The sequence below is a fragment of the Oryctolagus cuniculus genome, chromosome X (genome assembly GCF_964237555.1).
Source record: "Oryctolagus cuniculus chromosome X, mOryCun1.1, whole genome shotgun sequence".
NCBI classification, from domain to species: domain Eukaryota; kingdom Metazoa; phylum Chordata; class Mammalia; order Lagomorpha; family Leporidae; genus Oryctolagus; species Oryctolagus cuniculus.
In genome coordinates, this window is record NC_091453.1 from 74,724,343 (window position 1) to 74,743,955 (window position 19,613).

Sequence of the window (19,613 nt, forward strand, 5' to 3'; positions counted from 1 at the left end):
AGGTGAGTGATCCTGGGTGTATACCAGGGTAGTTAAAAAAAAAATTCAAGGAAATGTTAGTATTAATATCCCTGTTTTCAATAAAAAATAGTATATATGGATATGTATATAATACCTACATATGAAGTAAATAAGGCAAATGGTTAAAAATTGCTAAATCTTAAAACAAAAAACCTATAAAATTCAAAAAAAGTGGAATTAAAAGACATTGATGGTTTCCAAGAACTTTTTTTTTTTTTGACAGGCAGAGTAGACAGTGAGAGAGAGAGAGAGACAGAGAGAAAGGTCTTCCTTTGCCATTGGTTCACCCTCCAGTGGCTGCCGCGGCCGGTGCGCTGCAGCCGGCGCAGCACGCTGATCCGATGGCAGGAGCCAGGTACTTCTCCTGGTCTCCCATGGGGTGCAGGGCCCAAGGACTTTGGGTCATCCTCCACTTCACTCCTGGGCCACAGCAGAGAGCTGGCCTGGAAGAGGGGCAACCGGGACAGAATCTGGCGCCCCGACCGGGACTAGAACCCCGTGTGCCGGCGCTGCAAGGCGGAGGATTAGCCTAGTGAGCCACGGCGCCGGCTGTTTCCAAGAACTTTTTGAAGATCCCGCGTATCACCTGTACGCTCAACTGTGTGGTCAGTGCTTTACATGGATGCTAAGATGACAATCTCTCTCTCTCTCTAACTCTGTAACTCTGCCTTTCAAATAAATAATTCTTTTAAAAAAAACGTGGGTAGGGTGGTGTTGTGGCTCAGTGGGTTAAGCCGCCACCTGTAATGCCCACATTCCATATGATCACCCAGTTCTACCTGAGTTCTGGCTGTTACAGTTCCCATTTAGTTGCCTGTAAATGTACCTGGAAAAACAGTAAATTATGGCTGAAGTCTTTGGGCCCTTGCACCCTTTTGTGAGACCAGCAGGGATTTCTAGGCTCCTAGCTTCAGCCTGATACAGCCCCTGCCATTGTGGCCATTTGGGGAGGGAATCAGTAGATGGACAATCTCTTTCCCTTTTGCCCTCTTGCACTGTCTCTCCCTCTGTGTAACTCTGCCCTTTCAACACAAAAGGGTGAGAAAATAACTTAAAAGAAATTAAAGAGATAACACTATCACAAGGGAAAAAAGAACATGCACAGCAGGAAAATGAACTCCATTGTGTTTATTGTACCTCACTGCTCTAGGGCTAGGTTAAAAGATAACTGAATGGATTGGCATTGTAGTCTAGAGGGTAAGTTGCCATCTGCGATTCTGGCATCCATATGGGTACCAATTTGAGTCCGGGCTGCTCCATTTCCAAACCAGATCCCTGCTAAAGGCCTGGGAAAAGCAGAGGAAGATGGCTCAAGTGCTTGGGCCCCTGCTACCCACATGGGAGACCTGGAAGAAACTCTTGGCTCCTGGCTTCAGCCTGGCCCAGCCCTGGCTGTTGTGGCTTTCTGAGGAGTGAACCAGTACAAGAAGATCTTTCTCTGTCTCTCCTCTCTCTCTCTCTCTCTCTCTGTAACTCTGACTTTCAAATAAAAAATCTTTTAAAAAAAGATAACTGCAGACATCAAATTCCAATGGCATATGAAATATAGGCTATTATAAACTGTCCCCAAATAGATGGACAGAAGTAAAAGAAATGCTAAATTTTTATTTCCTGAAAACATATAGAAATATTATTAAATTACTTAAAAATTTTTGTGTCAAAGAACTATTTCTACTCATTGTCTAAAAGGCCTTGATTTCAAGTAAGATTGAGAGTTACTTAAGTTTTTTTTGTTGTTGTTGCAGGGGGAAGGAAGGTGGTAAATGGAATTAGTTAAGAAGTTATAAGTAATGGCCGGCGCCGCGGCTCACTAGGCTAATCCTCCGCCTGCGGCGCCGGCACACCAGGTTCTAGTCCCGGTTGGGGCGCCGGATTCTGTCCCGGTTGCCCCTCTTCCAGGCCAGCTCTCTGCTGTGGCCAGGGAGTGCAGTGGAGGATGGCCCAAGTGCTTGGGCCCTGCACCCCATGGGAGACCAGGAGAAGTACCTGGCTCCTGCCATCGGATCAGCGTGGTGCGCCGGCCGCAGCGCGCCAGCCATGGTGGCCATTGGAGGGTGAACCAACGGCAAAGGAAGACCTTTCTCTCTGTCTCTCTCTCTCACTATCCACTCTGCCTGTCCAAAAAAAAAAAAAAGTTATAAGTAGGACTGTTGAAATGAGGATAATACAAGATAATACAGAGAGTCCAGTGCTTAGAAACTTTATGGTAAATTAACTAATAAAAGCAAGTTATTTTCCTTTAAGCCTTTAATTAAAGCAGTTAAAATTTCCACCACTGCATTAGTCAGAGAAAGCTTTATGGAGGAAGTGGGTCATGAAGATTGAGCAAGCTTTGAACAGAAAGAAGCGAGGTTAAAGGCATCCAGATAAGGGAACAATATGAGTGAAGGCACAGAGGCAGGTATTCAACATTAATTGCAGCAATACTACAGTTAGGCAGGAGGTTATATTCCAGGAACAAACTGACAGAGAAAACATGACACATTAATGTTAATATGAAAGTACTTAGAATGCACTATCAGAATATAAATGAGGAATAATTGTGCCTGTTGGAACCATAAAAGAAGGTAAGATAGTTGAACTGAAGGATAATGGGGTTTTGCTCTGTGAAGAAATAAGAGAGAGTATTTCTGCCAAAGCAAACAGCACTGACAAAGAACATGCAAGTAGAAGAGTGTTAAGGGTACGATTTATATCCAGCATGGCAAGTAAGATGAACAGGTACTAGGGGATTAGAACTGAGTTTAAAAAGTAAGACAAGGGGCTGATGCTGTGGCATAATGGGTAAAAGCTGTCACCTGCAGTGCTGGCATCCCATGTGGGTGCTGGTTCAAGACTTGGCTACTCTACTTCTGATCTGGCTCTCTGCTATGGCCTGAGAAAGCAGTAGAAGATGGCCCAAGTGCTTGGGCCCCTGCACCCAGGTGGAAGACCCAGAAGAAGCTCCTGGCTCCTGGCTTTGGATCAGCACAGCTCTGGCCGTTGTGGCCATCTGGGGAGTGAACCAGCGGATGGAAGACCTCTCTCTCTCTGCCTCAGCCTCTCTGTAATTCTGCCTTTCAATAAATAAATAAATCTTTAAAAAATAAATAAATACAAAATAAGACAATACAATATTGGGAAGGACCTTATTTTAGAGGTGATAAGGTACCAGCAGAAAATTTTAAACCACAAAATGGTATCATTCATTATTTTTAAAATATCTAACATGGAATTTTAAAATTTTTTATGTTACAACATTTCTCATTTTTTACCAATTCTGACAAAAGAAACTCATGCTTTCTAATGCTACATCTAATTTTAATAAAGTGGCTTCATACAATTCTAATTTCTGATAAACAAAAAGGTACTTCATGGTAAACAGATCAAATCATAGCATTTCATATTAGTAACCATAAAACAATAAACATACCCCTGTGTCTGTATCAGATTTTGATGAATTTAGGCTTTCCTGAGAAGGTGATGGGGACACACGCCCTAAAAAAATCAAAATTGTCAAAAGGAATGCATGTATATATATAACACCCACTCAAAATAACAACATTCAAAAACAACAGAGTAAACCCAGTTAATAGATAATGTAATATTCTGGAAAATACATTTTCCATACAAGTCAAATGAAACTATAAGCAAGAAAGTATTTTTTCATCATTTTTATATAAATGGGTTAATTATTCCTCCAATTTAGTAACAAAAATACTGTTAAATCCTCAACATTCACAGTGAATAAATTCTTGTTTATCACAATAAACAGCAAGAAGCACAATTAAGGGGCAGAGGTTGAGTCTCCATGTTCACTGAAAAACAGTATTCCTGCTCTGGACAGGGCAAATGAAAGAAATTACAAACAGCTAGGATGACAAAAACTCACTGTATAGTAAACATACTTCTGTTTTTTTTTTTTATCAAGTCATCATTATCTTCGATTATGTATTACAACTTAATGTAAACAATACCCAAGAATTTACTAAAGTACATAGGGCCTAACTTGCCAATTTGATGAATCTCCCTAGAATTCTATGTTCCTCAAATTGGTGTTTCAATTATAAAGCCAATGCTCTTATCCATGGCCACCTATATTCTCCTTTCTCCCATTTATTAACCTTCTGTTTTTAGCTTTAGGAGATGGGAGAGAGGACAGTGGAAACATTTACAACACAGTTTAATAATTATAAGAAATCTCATATACTTAAAGCTCCTATTTACATCAATTCTATATACTTTCCCAATAATTTGCTATGATACATAAGTATTTTTAAAAAATGTACAGTCAGTACGAACAGACATAATGTTCTCAGGATTCTTTTCTCCACTCAGCATTTTACTATGCCCCACTGATATATTGACAATTCCCATTTATTTTCCATGACCATTTCCTTAATCATTCTTTACTTATTGGGTGCAAATATGAGTGCTATCCTCTTTTTCTAGTTTACAGAGACATTTCATTTCAACCTAGGATAGAATGGAAAGTTGTTGGGGAAACCAAATAACTTTGTTCTCAGTAGTTGAAGAAATTAACTATGCACTACATCTCAAGAGGAATAAATCAAAAGCTTTGTGGTAGCTCTTTTCATGGGCTTTTTGCTGTTAACGTCTGTTTAACTTGTACGTTTTTTGCTATTATGGTAAGTAGTGGTTGCTGCAAATGACTGCTAGATAAGAAGATTATTATATCCAAAATGTAAAAACTCCAGATTTTTCTAGATATTCCAACAAATGAAAAATACCTTCAGTATTGTATTTCATTCGCATATTGTTGAAATAATCAAAAGCATTTTTTAAAGCCCATATTCTCACTACATTGTCTTGTCCAGCTGAGGCAAGTAATCGGCCACAGTGAGAAAACTTCATAGTCCAAACAGCTCCCTATGAAAACAAAAGAAGTCCAAAAGTTATTACTTTAAAAGTTTAGAGACGTTACTTTTAAGCCAAAGTTGAAAATTATGCCAACCTATACATACCAAAATAATGTTCACCAGTTAAGGCCAAAAGTCCAATAGTGCTGTAATACAGATTGAGCATCCCTAATCCAAAAATCCTAAACATGAAATACTTCAAAATCCAAAGCTATTAGAACATCATGTTGAAGGGCTGGCTCTGTGGCGCAGTGGATTAAAGCCCTGGTCTGAAGCGCCAGCATCCCATATGGGTGCTGGTTCTAGTCCTGGCTGCTCCTCTTCCAATCCAGCTTTTTGCTGTGGCCTGGGAAAGCAGTAGAAGATGGCCCAAGTGCTTGGGCCCCTGCACCCACGTGGGAAACCTGGAAGAAGCTCCTGGCTTTGGATTGGTGCAGCTCTGGCCATTGCGGCCATCTGGGGAGTGAACCAGTGGATGGAAGACCTCTCTCTCTTTGTCTCTACCTCTCTCTGTAACTCTTTCAAATAAAATAAATCTTTAAAAAAATTATGTTGGAGCTCAAAAAGTTTCGGATTTTGAATCATATTAGATTCCAGTATTTTTGATTAAGGATGCTCAACTGCTAAATTCTATACAAATATTCCTAAATCAAAAACTCTAAATTGTGAAGCACTTTTGGCTGCAAGCATTTCAGATATGGGTACTCAATTTTTACCACAAATGGAGACTTTTAGAAAAAGGCAAGACAAGATCAATGTAGTCTGCCACAATTTAAACTACTTCAAGACCCTCAACCACATCTATATTCATGGAAATGGGACCTTCACAATGGCCAGGAAATGTAATTGGAAAAGCTCTAATCCTAGTTTTGAATATTACTCCCCTAGAAGATCATAAAGGTGGGGGTGGGGAGCAGAACCCTCAGCATAGCACCAATAACTCTTGATCAAGACTGAGGAAAAATAAGTGACCATGACCCAGTTCAGCCATGACCCTGAAAGCAGTAGGCACTTGGAAAAATACTAGAATGGTGTGATCTTACCTTGCTTTCTCTCTCTACAAACAAGGCTTTGCATTATACAACTAGAATCTCTACATACTGAAAACAGTGGAGGAAGTGTGTCTGTGTGTGTGGTGTTAAAAACATAAACCCTTAAATTAGAAATGTCAAACCCTATTGCAACAAATACTATTATAACACACATCTAGGCATATTGAAAAGATTATCCAAGTTAGAAGCAACAGATGATTTTCTGGAATAACATTTACTTCAACAAATCGGAGTATATTAAAAAGTTTATCAGGGCCAGTGTTGTGGTGTAGCAGGTAAAGCTGCTGTCTGCAGCGTTGGCATCCCATATGGGTACCAGTTTGAGTCTCAGCTGCTCCACTTCTGATCCAGTTCCCTGCTAATGTGCCTGGAAAAGCAGTGGAAAATGGCCCAACTTCTTGGGCCCCTGAACCCACGTGGGAGATCCAGAAGAAGCTCCTGGCTTCAGGTCAGGCAGCTCTGGCCGTTGTGGCCATTTGGGTAGTAAACTAGTGGACGGAAGCCCTCTCTCTCTTGTAACTCTGCCTTTTTGATAAATAAAACTTTATTTTAAAAAAAGGTTTTTCATGAGATTTTACTTAAAACAGAACATTTATCCAGTTCTGAGTTTTATTACTGTTTTTCCTGTGTTTCTATAATTTTGAGTAACTGAAATACAAGAGTGCACTTTCATCCATGTTGGGACACCTGAAGTTTAATGGAGAACTTGAATCTACCTCTGCCTCTCTCCTTGTTTTAGCTGAGTATCTCACTTTACAATACATACATATTGTACTTCTAAAATAGTTGTGTCAATTATTTAATATATAGGGGGGAACATTTTAAACAGTTTTCAAAGTGACAGGCTACCCTCTAATTTAATTGCTTTCAAGTGTGGTTCCTTTGCACAGCTTTCTTAATGATATATGCCTGGAGTTTAGTTACTCAATGATTAATTTCTTCAGTAATAATTTAGAGGGGCCAGTGTTGTGGAGCAGCAGGTAAGCCACTGCTTGTAACACCAGCATCCCATTTCGGAGTACTGGTTCAAGTCCCAGCTTCCAATCCAGTTTCCTGCTAATATACCTGGGAAGGCAGTGGAAGATGGCTCAAGTACTTGGGTTCCTGCCACCCACGTGAGAGACTTTGATGGAGTTCCTAGGTCCTAGCTTCAGCTTGGACCAGCCCTGGACATTGTGGACACTTGGGGAGTGAACCAGCAGATGGAAGATCTCTCTCTCTGCCTCTCCCTCCCTCTCTTCCCCCTGTACTCTCTCTATTGTTCTTTTAAAATAAATAAATAAATAAGTAAATAAACTTTTTAAAAAGATTTATTTATTTATTTGAAAGGAAGAGTTACAGTGAGGCAGAGGCAGATAGAGAGAGAGAGAGAGAGAGAGAGAGACAGAGAGAGGTCTTCCATCTGCTGGTTCACTCCCCAGATGGCTGCAATAGCTGAAGTTGTGACAATCCGAAGTCAGGAGCCAGAAGCTTCTTCCAGGTCTCCCATGTGGGTGCAGGGGCCCAAGGACTTGGGCCATCTTCTACTGCTTTTCTAGGCCATAGCAGAGAGCTGGATTGGAAGTGGAGCAGCCAGGACTTGGACTGGCACCTGTATGGGATGCTGGCAATGCAGACGAACGGCTTTAACCCACTACACCACAGCGTCGGCTTCATAAATAAATATTCTTAAAAACTAACAATTCAGAGACAGAATCTGTATCACCTATTAATTAAATCATATCAATATAATTTACCCTTCTTGGTCAGGCTAACACAATTACATATGTAAGAAGAGATCAGTTTTATTGAAGCCAACAAAAACTGTATTAATCCTGAAAAATGTAAAGGTTGCTTACCATATGCTCACCACTAAGATCTTGTACCACTTTGATCTGATCAAAATCATATGGTCCTTTGAAACCATGTGCTGCTTTGAATTTAACTGGTCTTGTATATGGCATTCCTTCATCATCACTTGATGAAGGATCATCTTGATCAGTATGAAACACTGAACAGAAAAGTAACACAAATCATTACTAGCTAATAGATACAGCTACTCTCACCTTTTCCTATCTACAGTTTACCAAGAAAATTCATTTAATAGAAAAGCAAAATTTGCCTATTATTATATAACATATTGGTTAACAGCATGGAGTCTGATGCCAGAGTGCCTGGGCTCAAATCTACCTCTGTCATTTATTACTGCCATGACCACACGCAAGTTAGTCAACATTTTTATTATGCCTCTTAGTTTTTTCATCTACAAAATGAAGATAATTATTGTATTTACATCATGGAGTTTTTATGGGATTAAATAAGTTACTACAGGTAAAAGTGCTTAAAACATTGTCTGGCATGTAAGTGTTTACTGAATAAAACAAATGAGTCCAATGACAAAGGCATACAAGATTAAGATTTGTGAAAATTTAGAAAATTTACCTGATATTGAAAATATTTATGAAAGCTAAATAACCTTGTAAAAGTAATTTAGAGCTGATTATTGAATACTTAAACCTTCCAGGTTGTGCTGTCAAATCATAAAATATGTACAAATTTGAGGAGGCCAGTGCTGTGGCATAGCAGGTTAAGCCTCTGCCTGCAGCACCTGCATCCCATAAGGGTACCGGTTTCAGTTTTGCTGCTCCATTTCTGATCTAGCCCCTGCTAATGTGCCTGGGATAGCAGTGGATGATGGCCCAAGCACTTGGGCCCCTGCCACCCACGTGGGAGACCTGGATGAAGTTCCTGGCTTTGGCCTCGCACAGTCCTGGCTGTTGCAGCCATTTGGGGAATGAACTAGCAAGATAGAAGACCTCTCTGTTTCTTTCTCTCTCTTTCTCTCTTTAACTTTGCCTTTCAAATAAATAAAATAAATCTTTTAAAAAATGTACAAATTCATGTTTAAGATACATAAATTCATTTTTCACACTTATAAAATTAAGAGATTAAGTTGTGATTTACTGAAATTCTAAAATGTTAGCTATAAAGGTTTATTACTTTCAATAGAGTGCTCTATGAACTAAAAGGCTAAATTTAGATGATTACAAATTAACTGAGTACTCAGTTGAAATGTTCTTTTTTAACTTACCTTCATCTCTAACACTTTTAACTTTATTTATAGCACGTTCACCATACTCCTCAGCAAGGTGCTTTGCTCTCTTTACTGATTTTCCAAGGAACTTCTTCAGTTGAGTCCTTAACAAAAATACAAAAAAAATATGTTAATTCAACAAATCATAAAAGTTCAACAATTCACAAAGTTATTAGTACACTATTTTGAAATAAACTTCTTTTCTTTGTACATAAATGGATGTATGAATTCCTAAATTCTTTCTATGAAATAAGCACATGCATATTTAAGTCAGTATGGCTATAAAGGAAATACAGGTACTTTCTCCAATTTACAATATCATATATTCTAAGGCATTAGTTTTCAATGGTGACTAATAATTGATAGGCAGGGTAGGATGGTTAACACATAAACAAGACTAGTGTCTGCAAATACTAACTGATAGAATAAAAAAGGGAGAGAACGATCCATCATGGGAAGCGGGATACACAGCAGACTCATAGAATGGCAGATGTCCTAAACAGCACTCTGGCCTCAGAATCAGCCCTTAAGGCATTTGGATATGGCTGAAGAGCCCATGAGAGTATTTTAGGCATGGAAAGCCAAGACACCCTGGGGGGAAAAAAAAAAGAAGACCTAAATGAAAGATCTCTGCGAGTCCGTGAGTGAGATCCCAGTGGAAAGAATGGGGCCATCAAAGAAGGAGGTACCTTTCTCTGAGAAGGGAGGAGAGAACTTCCACTTTGACTATGACCCTGTCAGAATAAGATCGAAGTCGGCGAACTCAAAAGGCTTCCGTAGCCTTGGCAACTCATGACTAGAGCCTAGGGAGATTACTGACGCCATAAACAAGAGTGTCAAATTGTTAAGTCAACTTCTCATGTGGGGTCTGTCCTTAATGTGTTGTCCAATGTGAAGTAATGTTATAACTAGTACTGAAACAGTATTTTACACTTTGTGTTTCTGTGTGGGTGCAAACTGATGAAATCTTTACTTAATATATACTAAATCGATCTTCTGTATATAAAGATAATTGAAAATGAATCTTGATGTGAATGGAATGGGAGAGGGAGCTGGAGATGGGAGGGGTGCGAGTGGGAGGGAAGTTATGGGGGGGGAGCCATTGTAATCCATGAACTGTACTTTGGAAATTTATATTTACTAAATATAAGTTTAAAAAATAAAATAAAATGGAAATACCTGGGCCCTAACCCCAGATAATCTGATTTAGAGGGTCTAGGGCAAGGCCATGAATCTGCAGTGAGAATCACTTTGAGAAAACTGCTACAGATAGTTATCTTAAAAACACATTTTACCAATAAAAAGAAAGGTAGAAGTATTAATTCACAAAAATTCAATGTTTTGGTAGCCAAAGATGGTCTCTTGTCTTTTTTTTGTTTCCAGGGCTGGTATCTGAATGTAATAAAATTAGCCTGAGCTTTCCTAGTAGATACTCCCAAATACACTGTAATACAAACATGCATGCATCTCAAGCTTCCATAAATAGAACTTATTTATTGCTTTTTCAATTATCTAAGCTTCAAACTTAATACAGTTGGATTATTTAAAAAACAAAGCACAACATGTAACATTTAAAATTAAAAAAATTTACAAATCAGGGGTACATTTTTACCACTTCAAAGAAGCTCAAATTAGGGACAGTATTTGGCTAATTCCTACTTACTTTTTAGGTCTCAGATCATACAGCTTTCTCTCAAAAAGTCGTCTCTTGACTTTAAATCAGGGTTTCCTGTTATATACTCCCATGGCACTCCATACTTTTCTTTTACAGCAAACACTTAGATTTATTTATGTAATTACATGTGTAGTGTGTTGTCTATTTCTCCCATTTAACTGGAAGCTCTATGAGGGCAGAAACTATGATTGTCTTCCTAACTGTTGTATACTCAGCACCTAACTCCCAAGTCTGGCTAACACAAAGGTAGCAATATATTTACTATTGGTACTGTTATGAAGATATACCCTTAACACATTAGATTTTCCAAAAAATGTAGGTTGAGAAACTTTTGGTAGAGTGTAATTCCACCTTTATGAGAAAAAGAAATTCTATGAAGAATACATCAAACTATTAACAGTGATTATTTCTGGATGTGAAATTATGGGAAATTTTCAATTTTTTTTTACACATTTGTGTTATTGCTTGTGATAACCAGAAAACAGAGATTGCAAAGAAATAATCTTTGAAAGCACTATAAGGTCTTTATTATCTATAAATCTGACATTTTCTAGAGAGCTATGCACTTATTACTCCTTTAAAAAGCAAGAAAACAAACATCTCAATCGTTTTGGATCAGTATGTCTAAAATACATAATTTTATGCCTTCTTAAATGGCACTTAATGTGCTACCATCTTTATTTTCCTTTTTTATAAAGATTTATCTTTTTATTTATTTGAGAGGTAGAGTTACACACACACACACACACAGAGAGAGAGAGAGAGAGAGAGAGATCTTCCATCTGCTAGTTCACTCCCCAGATGGCCACAATGGCCGGGGCTGGGCCAGGCTGAAGCCAGAATCTAGTAGCTTCTTTCAGGTCTCCCACATGGGTGCAGGAGCCTAAGCACTTGGGACATCCTTCACTGCTTTCCTAGGTACATTAGCAGAGAGCTGGATTGGAAGTAGAGCAGCCAGGACTTGAATCAGTGCCCATATGGGATGCCGGTGCTGCAAGCGGCAGCTTAACCCGCCATGCCACAGTGTAGGCACCTTTACTATTCTGTAACACATTCAGGGCCTATCAAATGGACTGTAGGTGGCCCATGATACTGGTTCTGCCCTCAGACTTCAAGACAATGAGGTAGGGCCCAGGGAAGCTGGTACCCTGGGTTAATCTCTTCAGGCCAACAGCTACCTCAATGGTTTACCCCAGCATTCAGTGCAAATATTACCATGTTTTATGGGTGTCCTGATGTGAGAAACGTTGAAAAGTGCCATGATCCAGATAGTTGTGCTATGTATGAGTCCCTTTCCTATTTTTCTAATTTTCTTACAACCACAGTACTACCTGCCATTCTTACTTGTCAACTTACATGTTGTCACAGTTTGCTGCAAGCTTGAATACTTCAATATAGGAAGTATTTATAATAGCTCTGAATAAAATTAAAGAAGTTTTCTTTTAGAAAAAATGATGAGCTATGTGGCATATCTCCTGGATGCTTATTTTTCTCTTGAATAATTCTTACTTGTCGGGTTCCTGACAGTTGCAATTGCTGGACAGATGAGTTCTAAAAATCTGAGGTGTTATCATATACCTGCCTTTTGGGTATAACTTTTTGAGAAAGTTCTCAATGTTTCCTTTCACATACACTAGGAAAAAAATCAGACTCAAGTAGAGAATTCATTTTGGACCCCAGTTTTAACTGTTGCCATTTAGTGACTTGTGTATGATTAAGCCAAATCCATATGTCTACGACTGTGCTAGATAGATATTTTTAGGAAAAACAGAAGAATGGCATGATCACAATCTTTTTCCAATGTATGATTTAGTTGTTTAACATGTAATGTCTTGTTTTTAAAATGAGAACACAGTTTAAGATAATATATGATAAAGGAAAAAAGTAAGTTGCATAGAATATAGGTTTCACTGAAATCTAGAAAAGGAAGAAATTTGGTATAAATGCTAGAAGTCATGAAAAACCTCATATAGTTGGGTTTACAAAGGCAAATAGTATTTTTCTAGCTAGAGATGAAGAGAAAAAGGAAAAGACACCTGCAAGGACAATCATATTCTAACACTTTTGGTATCTATTATCAGAAAATAACTCAGGGACAATGAAAAACTTATTGGTCATTTACTATATGCCATTTAAAATTGACCAACACATCTCAAGGAATCATAATCCATCAGCTGGGAACACTGGGTAGCAGTTGTACATGGACATATAAACTGGTTAAAGCATAGATTTAAAATAGCATGGTAGTTCTAATATTTTTGTTTTTAAAAAAGATTTATTTAATTTACTTGAAAGGTAGAATGACACAGAGAGAGAGGCAGAAAGGGAGAGAGAGAGAACAATGGAGAGGGAGGGAGGGAGTGAGGGAGGAAGTGGGAGAGATAACTTCTATTTACTGGTTCATACCCTAAATGGCCACAATAGCTGAGGCGGGGCTAGGCTCAGGCCAAGAGCCAGGACCTTCACCCAAATCTCCCACATGAGTGGCAGGGGCCCAAGTACTTTTTGCCATCAACTGCTGCCTTCCCAGGCAAATTAGCAGGGAGCTGGATTGGAAGCAGAGCAACTGGGACTCAAACTCAAACCGGCACTCTCAGATGAGATGCCAGTGTTGCAAGTAGCTGCTTAACCTATTGTACTACGGGGACCCTGGTAGTTGTAATATTTTAAATAAAAGCTTGAAATGAAGAGGTGTACAGTAACTCACGTCTTCTGTTTTAACCTTCCACCATCAGTATCTGTTGGTTGAGACTGTAATTTCTCTTCATCATCTGACTGTGCTGCATCATTACTGTAAGAGGAAAAGTCATTTTAAAAGAAACCATTTTCCTATACTTCTCAAAAATCTCTATTTATAGTTATCAGCTAATCAGAACATGAAAATAATGTATGAATCAGCTTTATATAATTTTCATTTGAATTATGATACTGAGAACTTGAAGACTTTAGAGACTGAAGTAAAGCATCTTGTTTAAAACAAGGTGCAATATACAAAATACAAGTGAATGCAGTTTAGAAACTTATGAAAACATCTAATACAAAAAAGGCTTTTTACTAGGCAAAATTTACCACACAAAATTGATAAAATACCTGTAGATAACTTCTGGCCCTTTCATCATGTACATCATGCTTTATGTTTAATTTAAAAGCTCTTGCTTTTATAGAATGTTTTACCTATTTCTCATAATAAAGTTAATTGCCTCACTCTAAAGCAATTTCTGACCCTACAGAAACAGTACAAATTGTTATCAAACTTATGATCATTACAGCCAAGTATCAGGAGGCTGAATGTTCACCTTACATGGCTTTTTAGCCTCAAAATGTTTTTGTTATTTCAAATCATAGATTTAATCTGGTATTTACATTCAGAAAATAAAGAGAACACAAACAACTGAATAATAAAAGACAATTGAAATAATTAAAAATGTCAAAAAGATTTAAAACATTACCCTAAAGACATACAAATGATCATTTAAAATATTAAAGTCATAGACAGAAAGATGTTTAATATCAGTCATTAGGGAAATTAAAATGATAACCATAATGAGATATCACTTTATATACAGTAGGTGGCTACCATCAAAGAGATAATGAAACGTTGGTGATGATACAGTGAAACTGGATTCCTGTACATACAGATTATGAGAATGCAGAATGGTGTAACTGCTTTGGAAAATGTTTTAGATTTTTAAAATTACATATATAGTTTAAAATTACATATATACGTGTGTGTGTGTGTGTATGTGTGTGTATCTCCAAGATAGTTGAAAATATGTTCACAGCATCATTATTCATGATAGCTAAAAGGTAGAAATTCAATGATATCAAATGATGTAGAGAAACAAAATATAACAGAGTCAAACACTAGAATAATGTTCAGCTATAAAAAGGAATGGGAGACCTTTGCAAACACTATGCTAAGTACGAGAGGTTTAAAATGTTTTTATACTGTCTCTAGTATAATATTAATCATTTAAAAGTAGAGAAACTAAATGCTGTGGCGTTAAGATTTGTTCTATTTCCCCTAAGTAACTGTATATTCATAAGAGAGAACATAGTTAAAGAATATATATATTAGCTAACTGTATTTTAATTCCAGATTTAAAAAAGAATACTGAATGAAACCAAATTAGGGATTGTCCTAGTTTATAAACAGAAAGCTTCACCATTCTGAAATACTACAAAGATAAATAACAATACTTGACATACCTTACATACTCTTTTGTTCTTCTCATGATGTGTAGAGTGAGAGGATTAATACCTGTTGGCAGTTTCTCTTCTGCAAGACTCAGAGGTATTTCTTCTCCAGTATCCAGGTTTTTTATCATTACACTGGCTAAAATTTCCTAAGGTTAAAAAAATAACACCAAAATGACCTATAATTTAATCATCTTTGGGGTCTACGATGTAAGCTAATGCCCTTCTAGATATATTCAATATCATGCACAATCATTTTTAACATTTTTATGGTGATACAATTCATATACCACAAAATGTACTCATTTAAAGCATATAATTCACTGGTCTTTAATCAGAGTTGTATAATCATCACCACTCTCTAAGTTAGAATATTTTCATCACCCCAGAAGAAAATCCCGTACCCATTAGCACTCACACATTATTTCCATTTTTTCCTAGCCTCTGGCAACTACTCATCTGCCTTCTATCTCTATGGATTTGCCTGTTCTGGATATTTCATGTATGTTAAATCACACATGTGGCCTATTGTGTCTGGATTCTTTCCCCTAGTATTAAGTTATCTATTATTGTAGCATGGATCAGTATTTCCTTCTGTTTAGTTGCTGAAAGTCATATCACTATTACTATAATAAAACATCACATTTTATTGATCAATATTAATCAGTAGTGGACATTTAAGTTGTTTCTACCTTTTGGCTACTATGAATGCTTCTATGAATATTTATGTACTGTTTTGCAATGACATATGTTTTCATTTTGCCTTGGTATATTATATAGGAATATATGGGCCATATATGGGTAATAACAATGTTTAATATTTTGAGAAACTGTTAAAACTGTTTTCCAAAGTTAATGATTTTTAAAAATGTATTGCTTTAAAGAAATAAAAACCAGGATTTTGTTTCAAAACTTCATTATGAATTGGCCAATAGATGCATATTAAATGTTAATGGTGAGAAACCAGTAAAACAGTAAAATCCATTTTATTTTTTCTAAAATATGCACCATTATATATTTATAAATTATAGACCTTGTTTTCTTTTTTTTAAATTTTTTAAAATTTTTTTATTTTTTGACAGGCAGAGTGGACAGTGAGAGAGAGAGACAGAGAGAAAGATCTTCCTTTGCCGTTGGTTCACCCTCCAATGGCCGCCGCGGCCGGCGCACCGCGCTGATCCGATGGCAGGAGCCAGGAGCCAGGTGCTTTTCCTGGTCTCCCATGGGGTGCAGGGCCCAAGCACCTGGGCCATCCTCTACTGCACTCCCTGGCCACAGCAGAGAGCTGGCCTGGAAGAGGGGCAACCGGGACAGAATCCGGCGCCCCAACCGGGACTAGAACCCGGTGTGCCGGTGCCGCTAGGCGGAGGATTAGCCTAGTGAGCCGCGGCGCCAGCCTAGACCTTGTTTTCAATCTATTTACTCTACCATATAATTATGTGAAAGCAAGAAGTCAAATATAAAAGATCCAGCATATCTAAAAAACAAAAACCAAGAATCTTTAATTTAAATTTTTCTTCTACATGATTCATTTTGCCCATCAGCAATAAACTTTATAATTTTTTTTAAATTGTGATAAACTACACATAACATAAAATTCACCCTTTAAAATATTTCTAAGTATATAGTTCACGACTATAAGGTACATTTATATTGCTGAGCAACCATATTACCATCCATATCTAGAACTTTTTCACCTTCCCATTATGACCTTTATACTTTATGTTTTTAAGAACAAAAAATAAATATAATTCTACCTCATCAGTAAGCTCTCTCCCAGAGTTGGATCTAGGTCTTTGAGGGCCCATCACTTCACCTGCTATTGTCTGCCCATCTGGTGCTTTTCCATTTTCCTGAAATTATAATTTTATAACAGAAAATAGACTGAGTCAACTTCTATAAAATTTCAATTATTCATCACCATACACAGTTCTAAAGAATTCCATAATTCAGGTAATGGAGCTTACTGAAAATTTAAATGGAACACTCCATTTCAGTCCTTTATAATTCCCAGCACGCTGAAAATCATTAGGTACCAAAACTACTGCTGCCCATGAAATAATGTCTTGGTAGATTTGAAAACAAATAAATGTTCTATCTGAAGATGGCAAAAAAGCAGTTCTCTACTAAGACTGCCACCAATCCAGGCCATAAGTAGATATTTTGAAGGCAGGGATCAGAAGGCATTTTTCTGTAAAGACTCAGACAATAAATATTTTAGGCCTTTTTGTTCACATATAGTCTCTGTTGCATATTCTTTTTCTTCTTTGTAGACAACCCTTTAAAAAGTAAAGATTATTCTTAGCTTGGGAACCTATGAACAGTCCACTGCCAATCCTTGCTCTAAGGCTTAGATTAAGAATACAGTGTCATTTCTCCCAGTCTTCCAGGCTGCCCCACCACAGCTATCACCCAAGTAACCTTGAGTCCCAGATTTGGCTGTGGTAAAATCCATGTTATCAAGTCTTGTATAGCCCACTGCCTAAGCACATGAAGCTTTTATGATTAGGAAAAGAAAACTATAAAAATGTCAGGTAAAAGAAGACTACAATGAGTATGTATTAATATCAGCAATATTAAAATAGCAGCAATTATCATTTTTTGAATACCTACTATCTGCCAAACTTGGCCTACTTTGTCTTACTTCATCCTTGCAAGAAACCTTTAAGAAAGGTTCTTTTCCCATTTTATCAACGGAGCATCTGAGATTCAGATGCTAAATTGCTTGTTTGCTAAGCTCACCCAGGCTAGTTAGTAGTGGAGCTGGACAAAGGAAGGTAGGAAGCCAGTTTTGGGGGACAAGGAAATATTTGGCCTAAAGAAGGAAGAAGATTCAACAATCAACAAACCAGCCAGTGATAAAACCTATATCAAATATAACACTAATTCACCAACCTGGGCAGTAACTATTTTATCTCCACTGGTAGCACTTGCCAAATCAAGAGAAGGCTGAGAATCCCTGACTGTACTCTCTGAAGCCATGTTTGTAGTTAGGAGAGAATCAGACGTAATATTCTCTTTGGGTACTGCAACGATAATAATAATAACAACAACAACTAGTATTTAAATAGGTCCTTATATAACTTAAAAAGTGCTTTACCTTTTATTTTTTTTGGTTCTTAAAACAACCCTGTCATACAACTGGTTTTATTACTCTCATTTTCTATATGGGGAAATCATGGTTTAAATTATTTATTTAACTTCCTCAAGACTATGCAACTCATAAGAGCCGCCAGACTTGAATTCAGACCTTCAGTCTCCAAATCCCATGTTCTTTTCACCATATTACATTCTCTCTCAGAGAGTAATAGATTTGAAAGTTCAAAGTTCAATGAAATGTTCAATTATAGTATTGTAACTTATCACCAACTTAAATTTTTTTCATTTTTTGTCTATTACTGAGGAAATAATTTTTATAATGTGGTCATCAGTATGGTTTTATATAGCATAAACTGAAACAAAAGCAGATAGTTAAACAGTTTCAACTCTAAAATCTCCCAACAAAACAGTTATTTCTCAAGTAATACTTGCCGTCTAGATCAGGCGTTTTAAGAGCCTCAAACTCCAATTCACTTTTCTTTTTTCTTGGTGGTGGTGCGGGCCGAGATGGGGGTGGGGGTCTAGGAGGTGGAAAATTAGTTGGAGGGGGTGGGCGTGCTGGAACAGGCTTCTTTGTACTGGCCACTATATCAGGTTCTGGAGTAAGATGTCTTGGGGGTTTGGCAGGAGCCACTTCTTCCACAGCAAGAAAATGAGTAGATAAGGTGTTTGAGGATGTAGGTTCTAGAGCATCACTTCGTTTGCCTTCTGTTGCTTCCTTGTCCAATATTTCTGTTTCCATTTCAGGCACATTAAGCTGCTCAGCTGAACTTACTTCAGTTAACTTAGCAGTTTCATCTACTGGCTTCTCACAGGTATTATCAGTAGGAAAATATTTCTTTGATTCTAATTCAGTTTCTTCAAATACATTCTGACTTTCTGCCTTTTTGGAATCTTCCTGTAGTCCTTGGTCTATGGCTAACAGTCCAGGTATATTGCTGAAATCTGTTCCAGCCCCAAGAGGACGGGAACCCTGATCAGAGAGTTCTTTTCCTTTGGAATCCAAAGAGTCATCTTCAATCTGTAGTACTTTCTGACTCTCCTCAATAATACTTTCAATAATCTGATGAAAGTTTAAAAAGCAGTTTTAAAAAATGAAGCTATTTACAAGGACATAATAATAGCTTTTCATTATACAGTACTTAGCATGTGCCAGACAATGTTCTTAACCCTTAAGATACTGTAATCTTTGTACCATCTTAGGAGATTGTGCTTCTATTGTCATCTTTCTACCAATGGGGGAACTAAGGTATAGAGAGATCAAGTGATTTGTCCAAAGTCAAAAAGCTAGTAAGGATGAAGGCAGTACAAACCCAGGAGTTTGATTCCAGAATCTACACTTTTAACAATTATGACAGGGAGACTGTGTTAGGACCTGGTCACAAAAGTTCAATCAACTATATAAAATAAAGTTCATCCCTAAACCTACACTGAGATTTATAATATCATAGTTCAATTACATATTTTTGCCAAATTACTTGCAATAACTGCCTGCTGGGTTGAGTCTAATTAATAAAACCATGAGAATAAAATCTACTTAGGATAAGAATCCCACAGATACTGGCCTAAAATGCCAGTATCCCATATTGTAGTACCTGGGTTTCAGTCTTGGCTCCATTTCAAATTCCAGCTTCCTG

General features: G+C 37.5%; 1 protein-coding gene across 1 annotated transcript in view; it reads right to left on the reverse strand.

The window, feature by feature from the left end:
* The window catches only part of WDR44 (WD repeat domain 44), a 97,830-nt gene that overhangs the window by 34,200 nt on the left and 44,017 nt on the right, over window positions 1–19,613 (reverse strand). The window contains exons 4-12 of the mRNA XM_002720254.5: window positions 18,409–19,039; window positions 17,773–17,903; window positions 16,635–16,730; window positions 14,890–15,026; window positions 13,388–13,471; window positions 9,003–9,109; window positions 7,771–7,922; window positions 4,752–4,890; window positions 3,434–3,498 (exon numbers count right to left, since the gene is read on the reverse strand). Coding sequence (XP_002720300.1) covers window positions 3,434–3,498; window positions 4,752–4,890; window positions 7,771–7,922; window positions 9,003–9,109; window positions 13,388–13,471; window positions 14,890–15,026; window positions 16,635–16,730; window positions 17,773–17,903; window positions 18,409–19,039 — 1,542 coding nt within the window. The remainder of the gene's footprint in view (window positions 1–3,433; window positions 3,499–4,751; window positions 4,891–7,770; window positions 7,923–9,002; window positions 9,110–13,387; window positions 13,472–14,889; window positions 15,027–16,634; window positions 16,731–17,772; window positions 17,904–18,408; window positions 19,040–19,613) is intronic.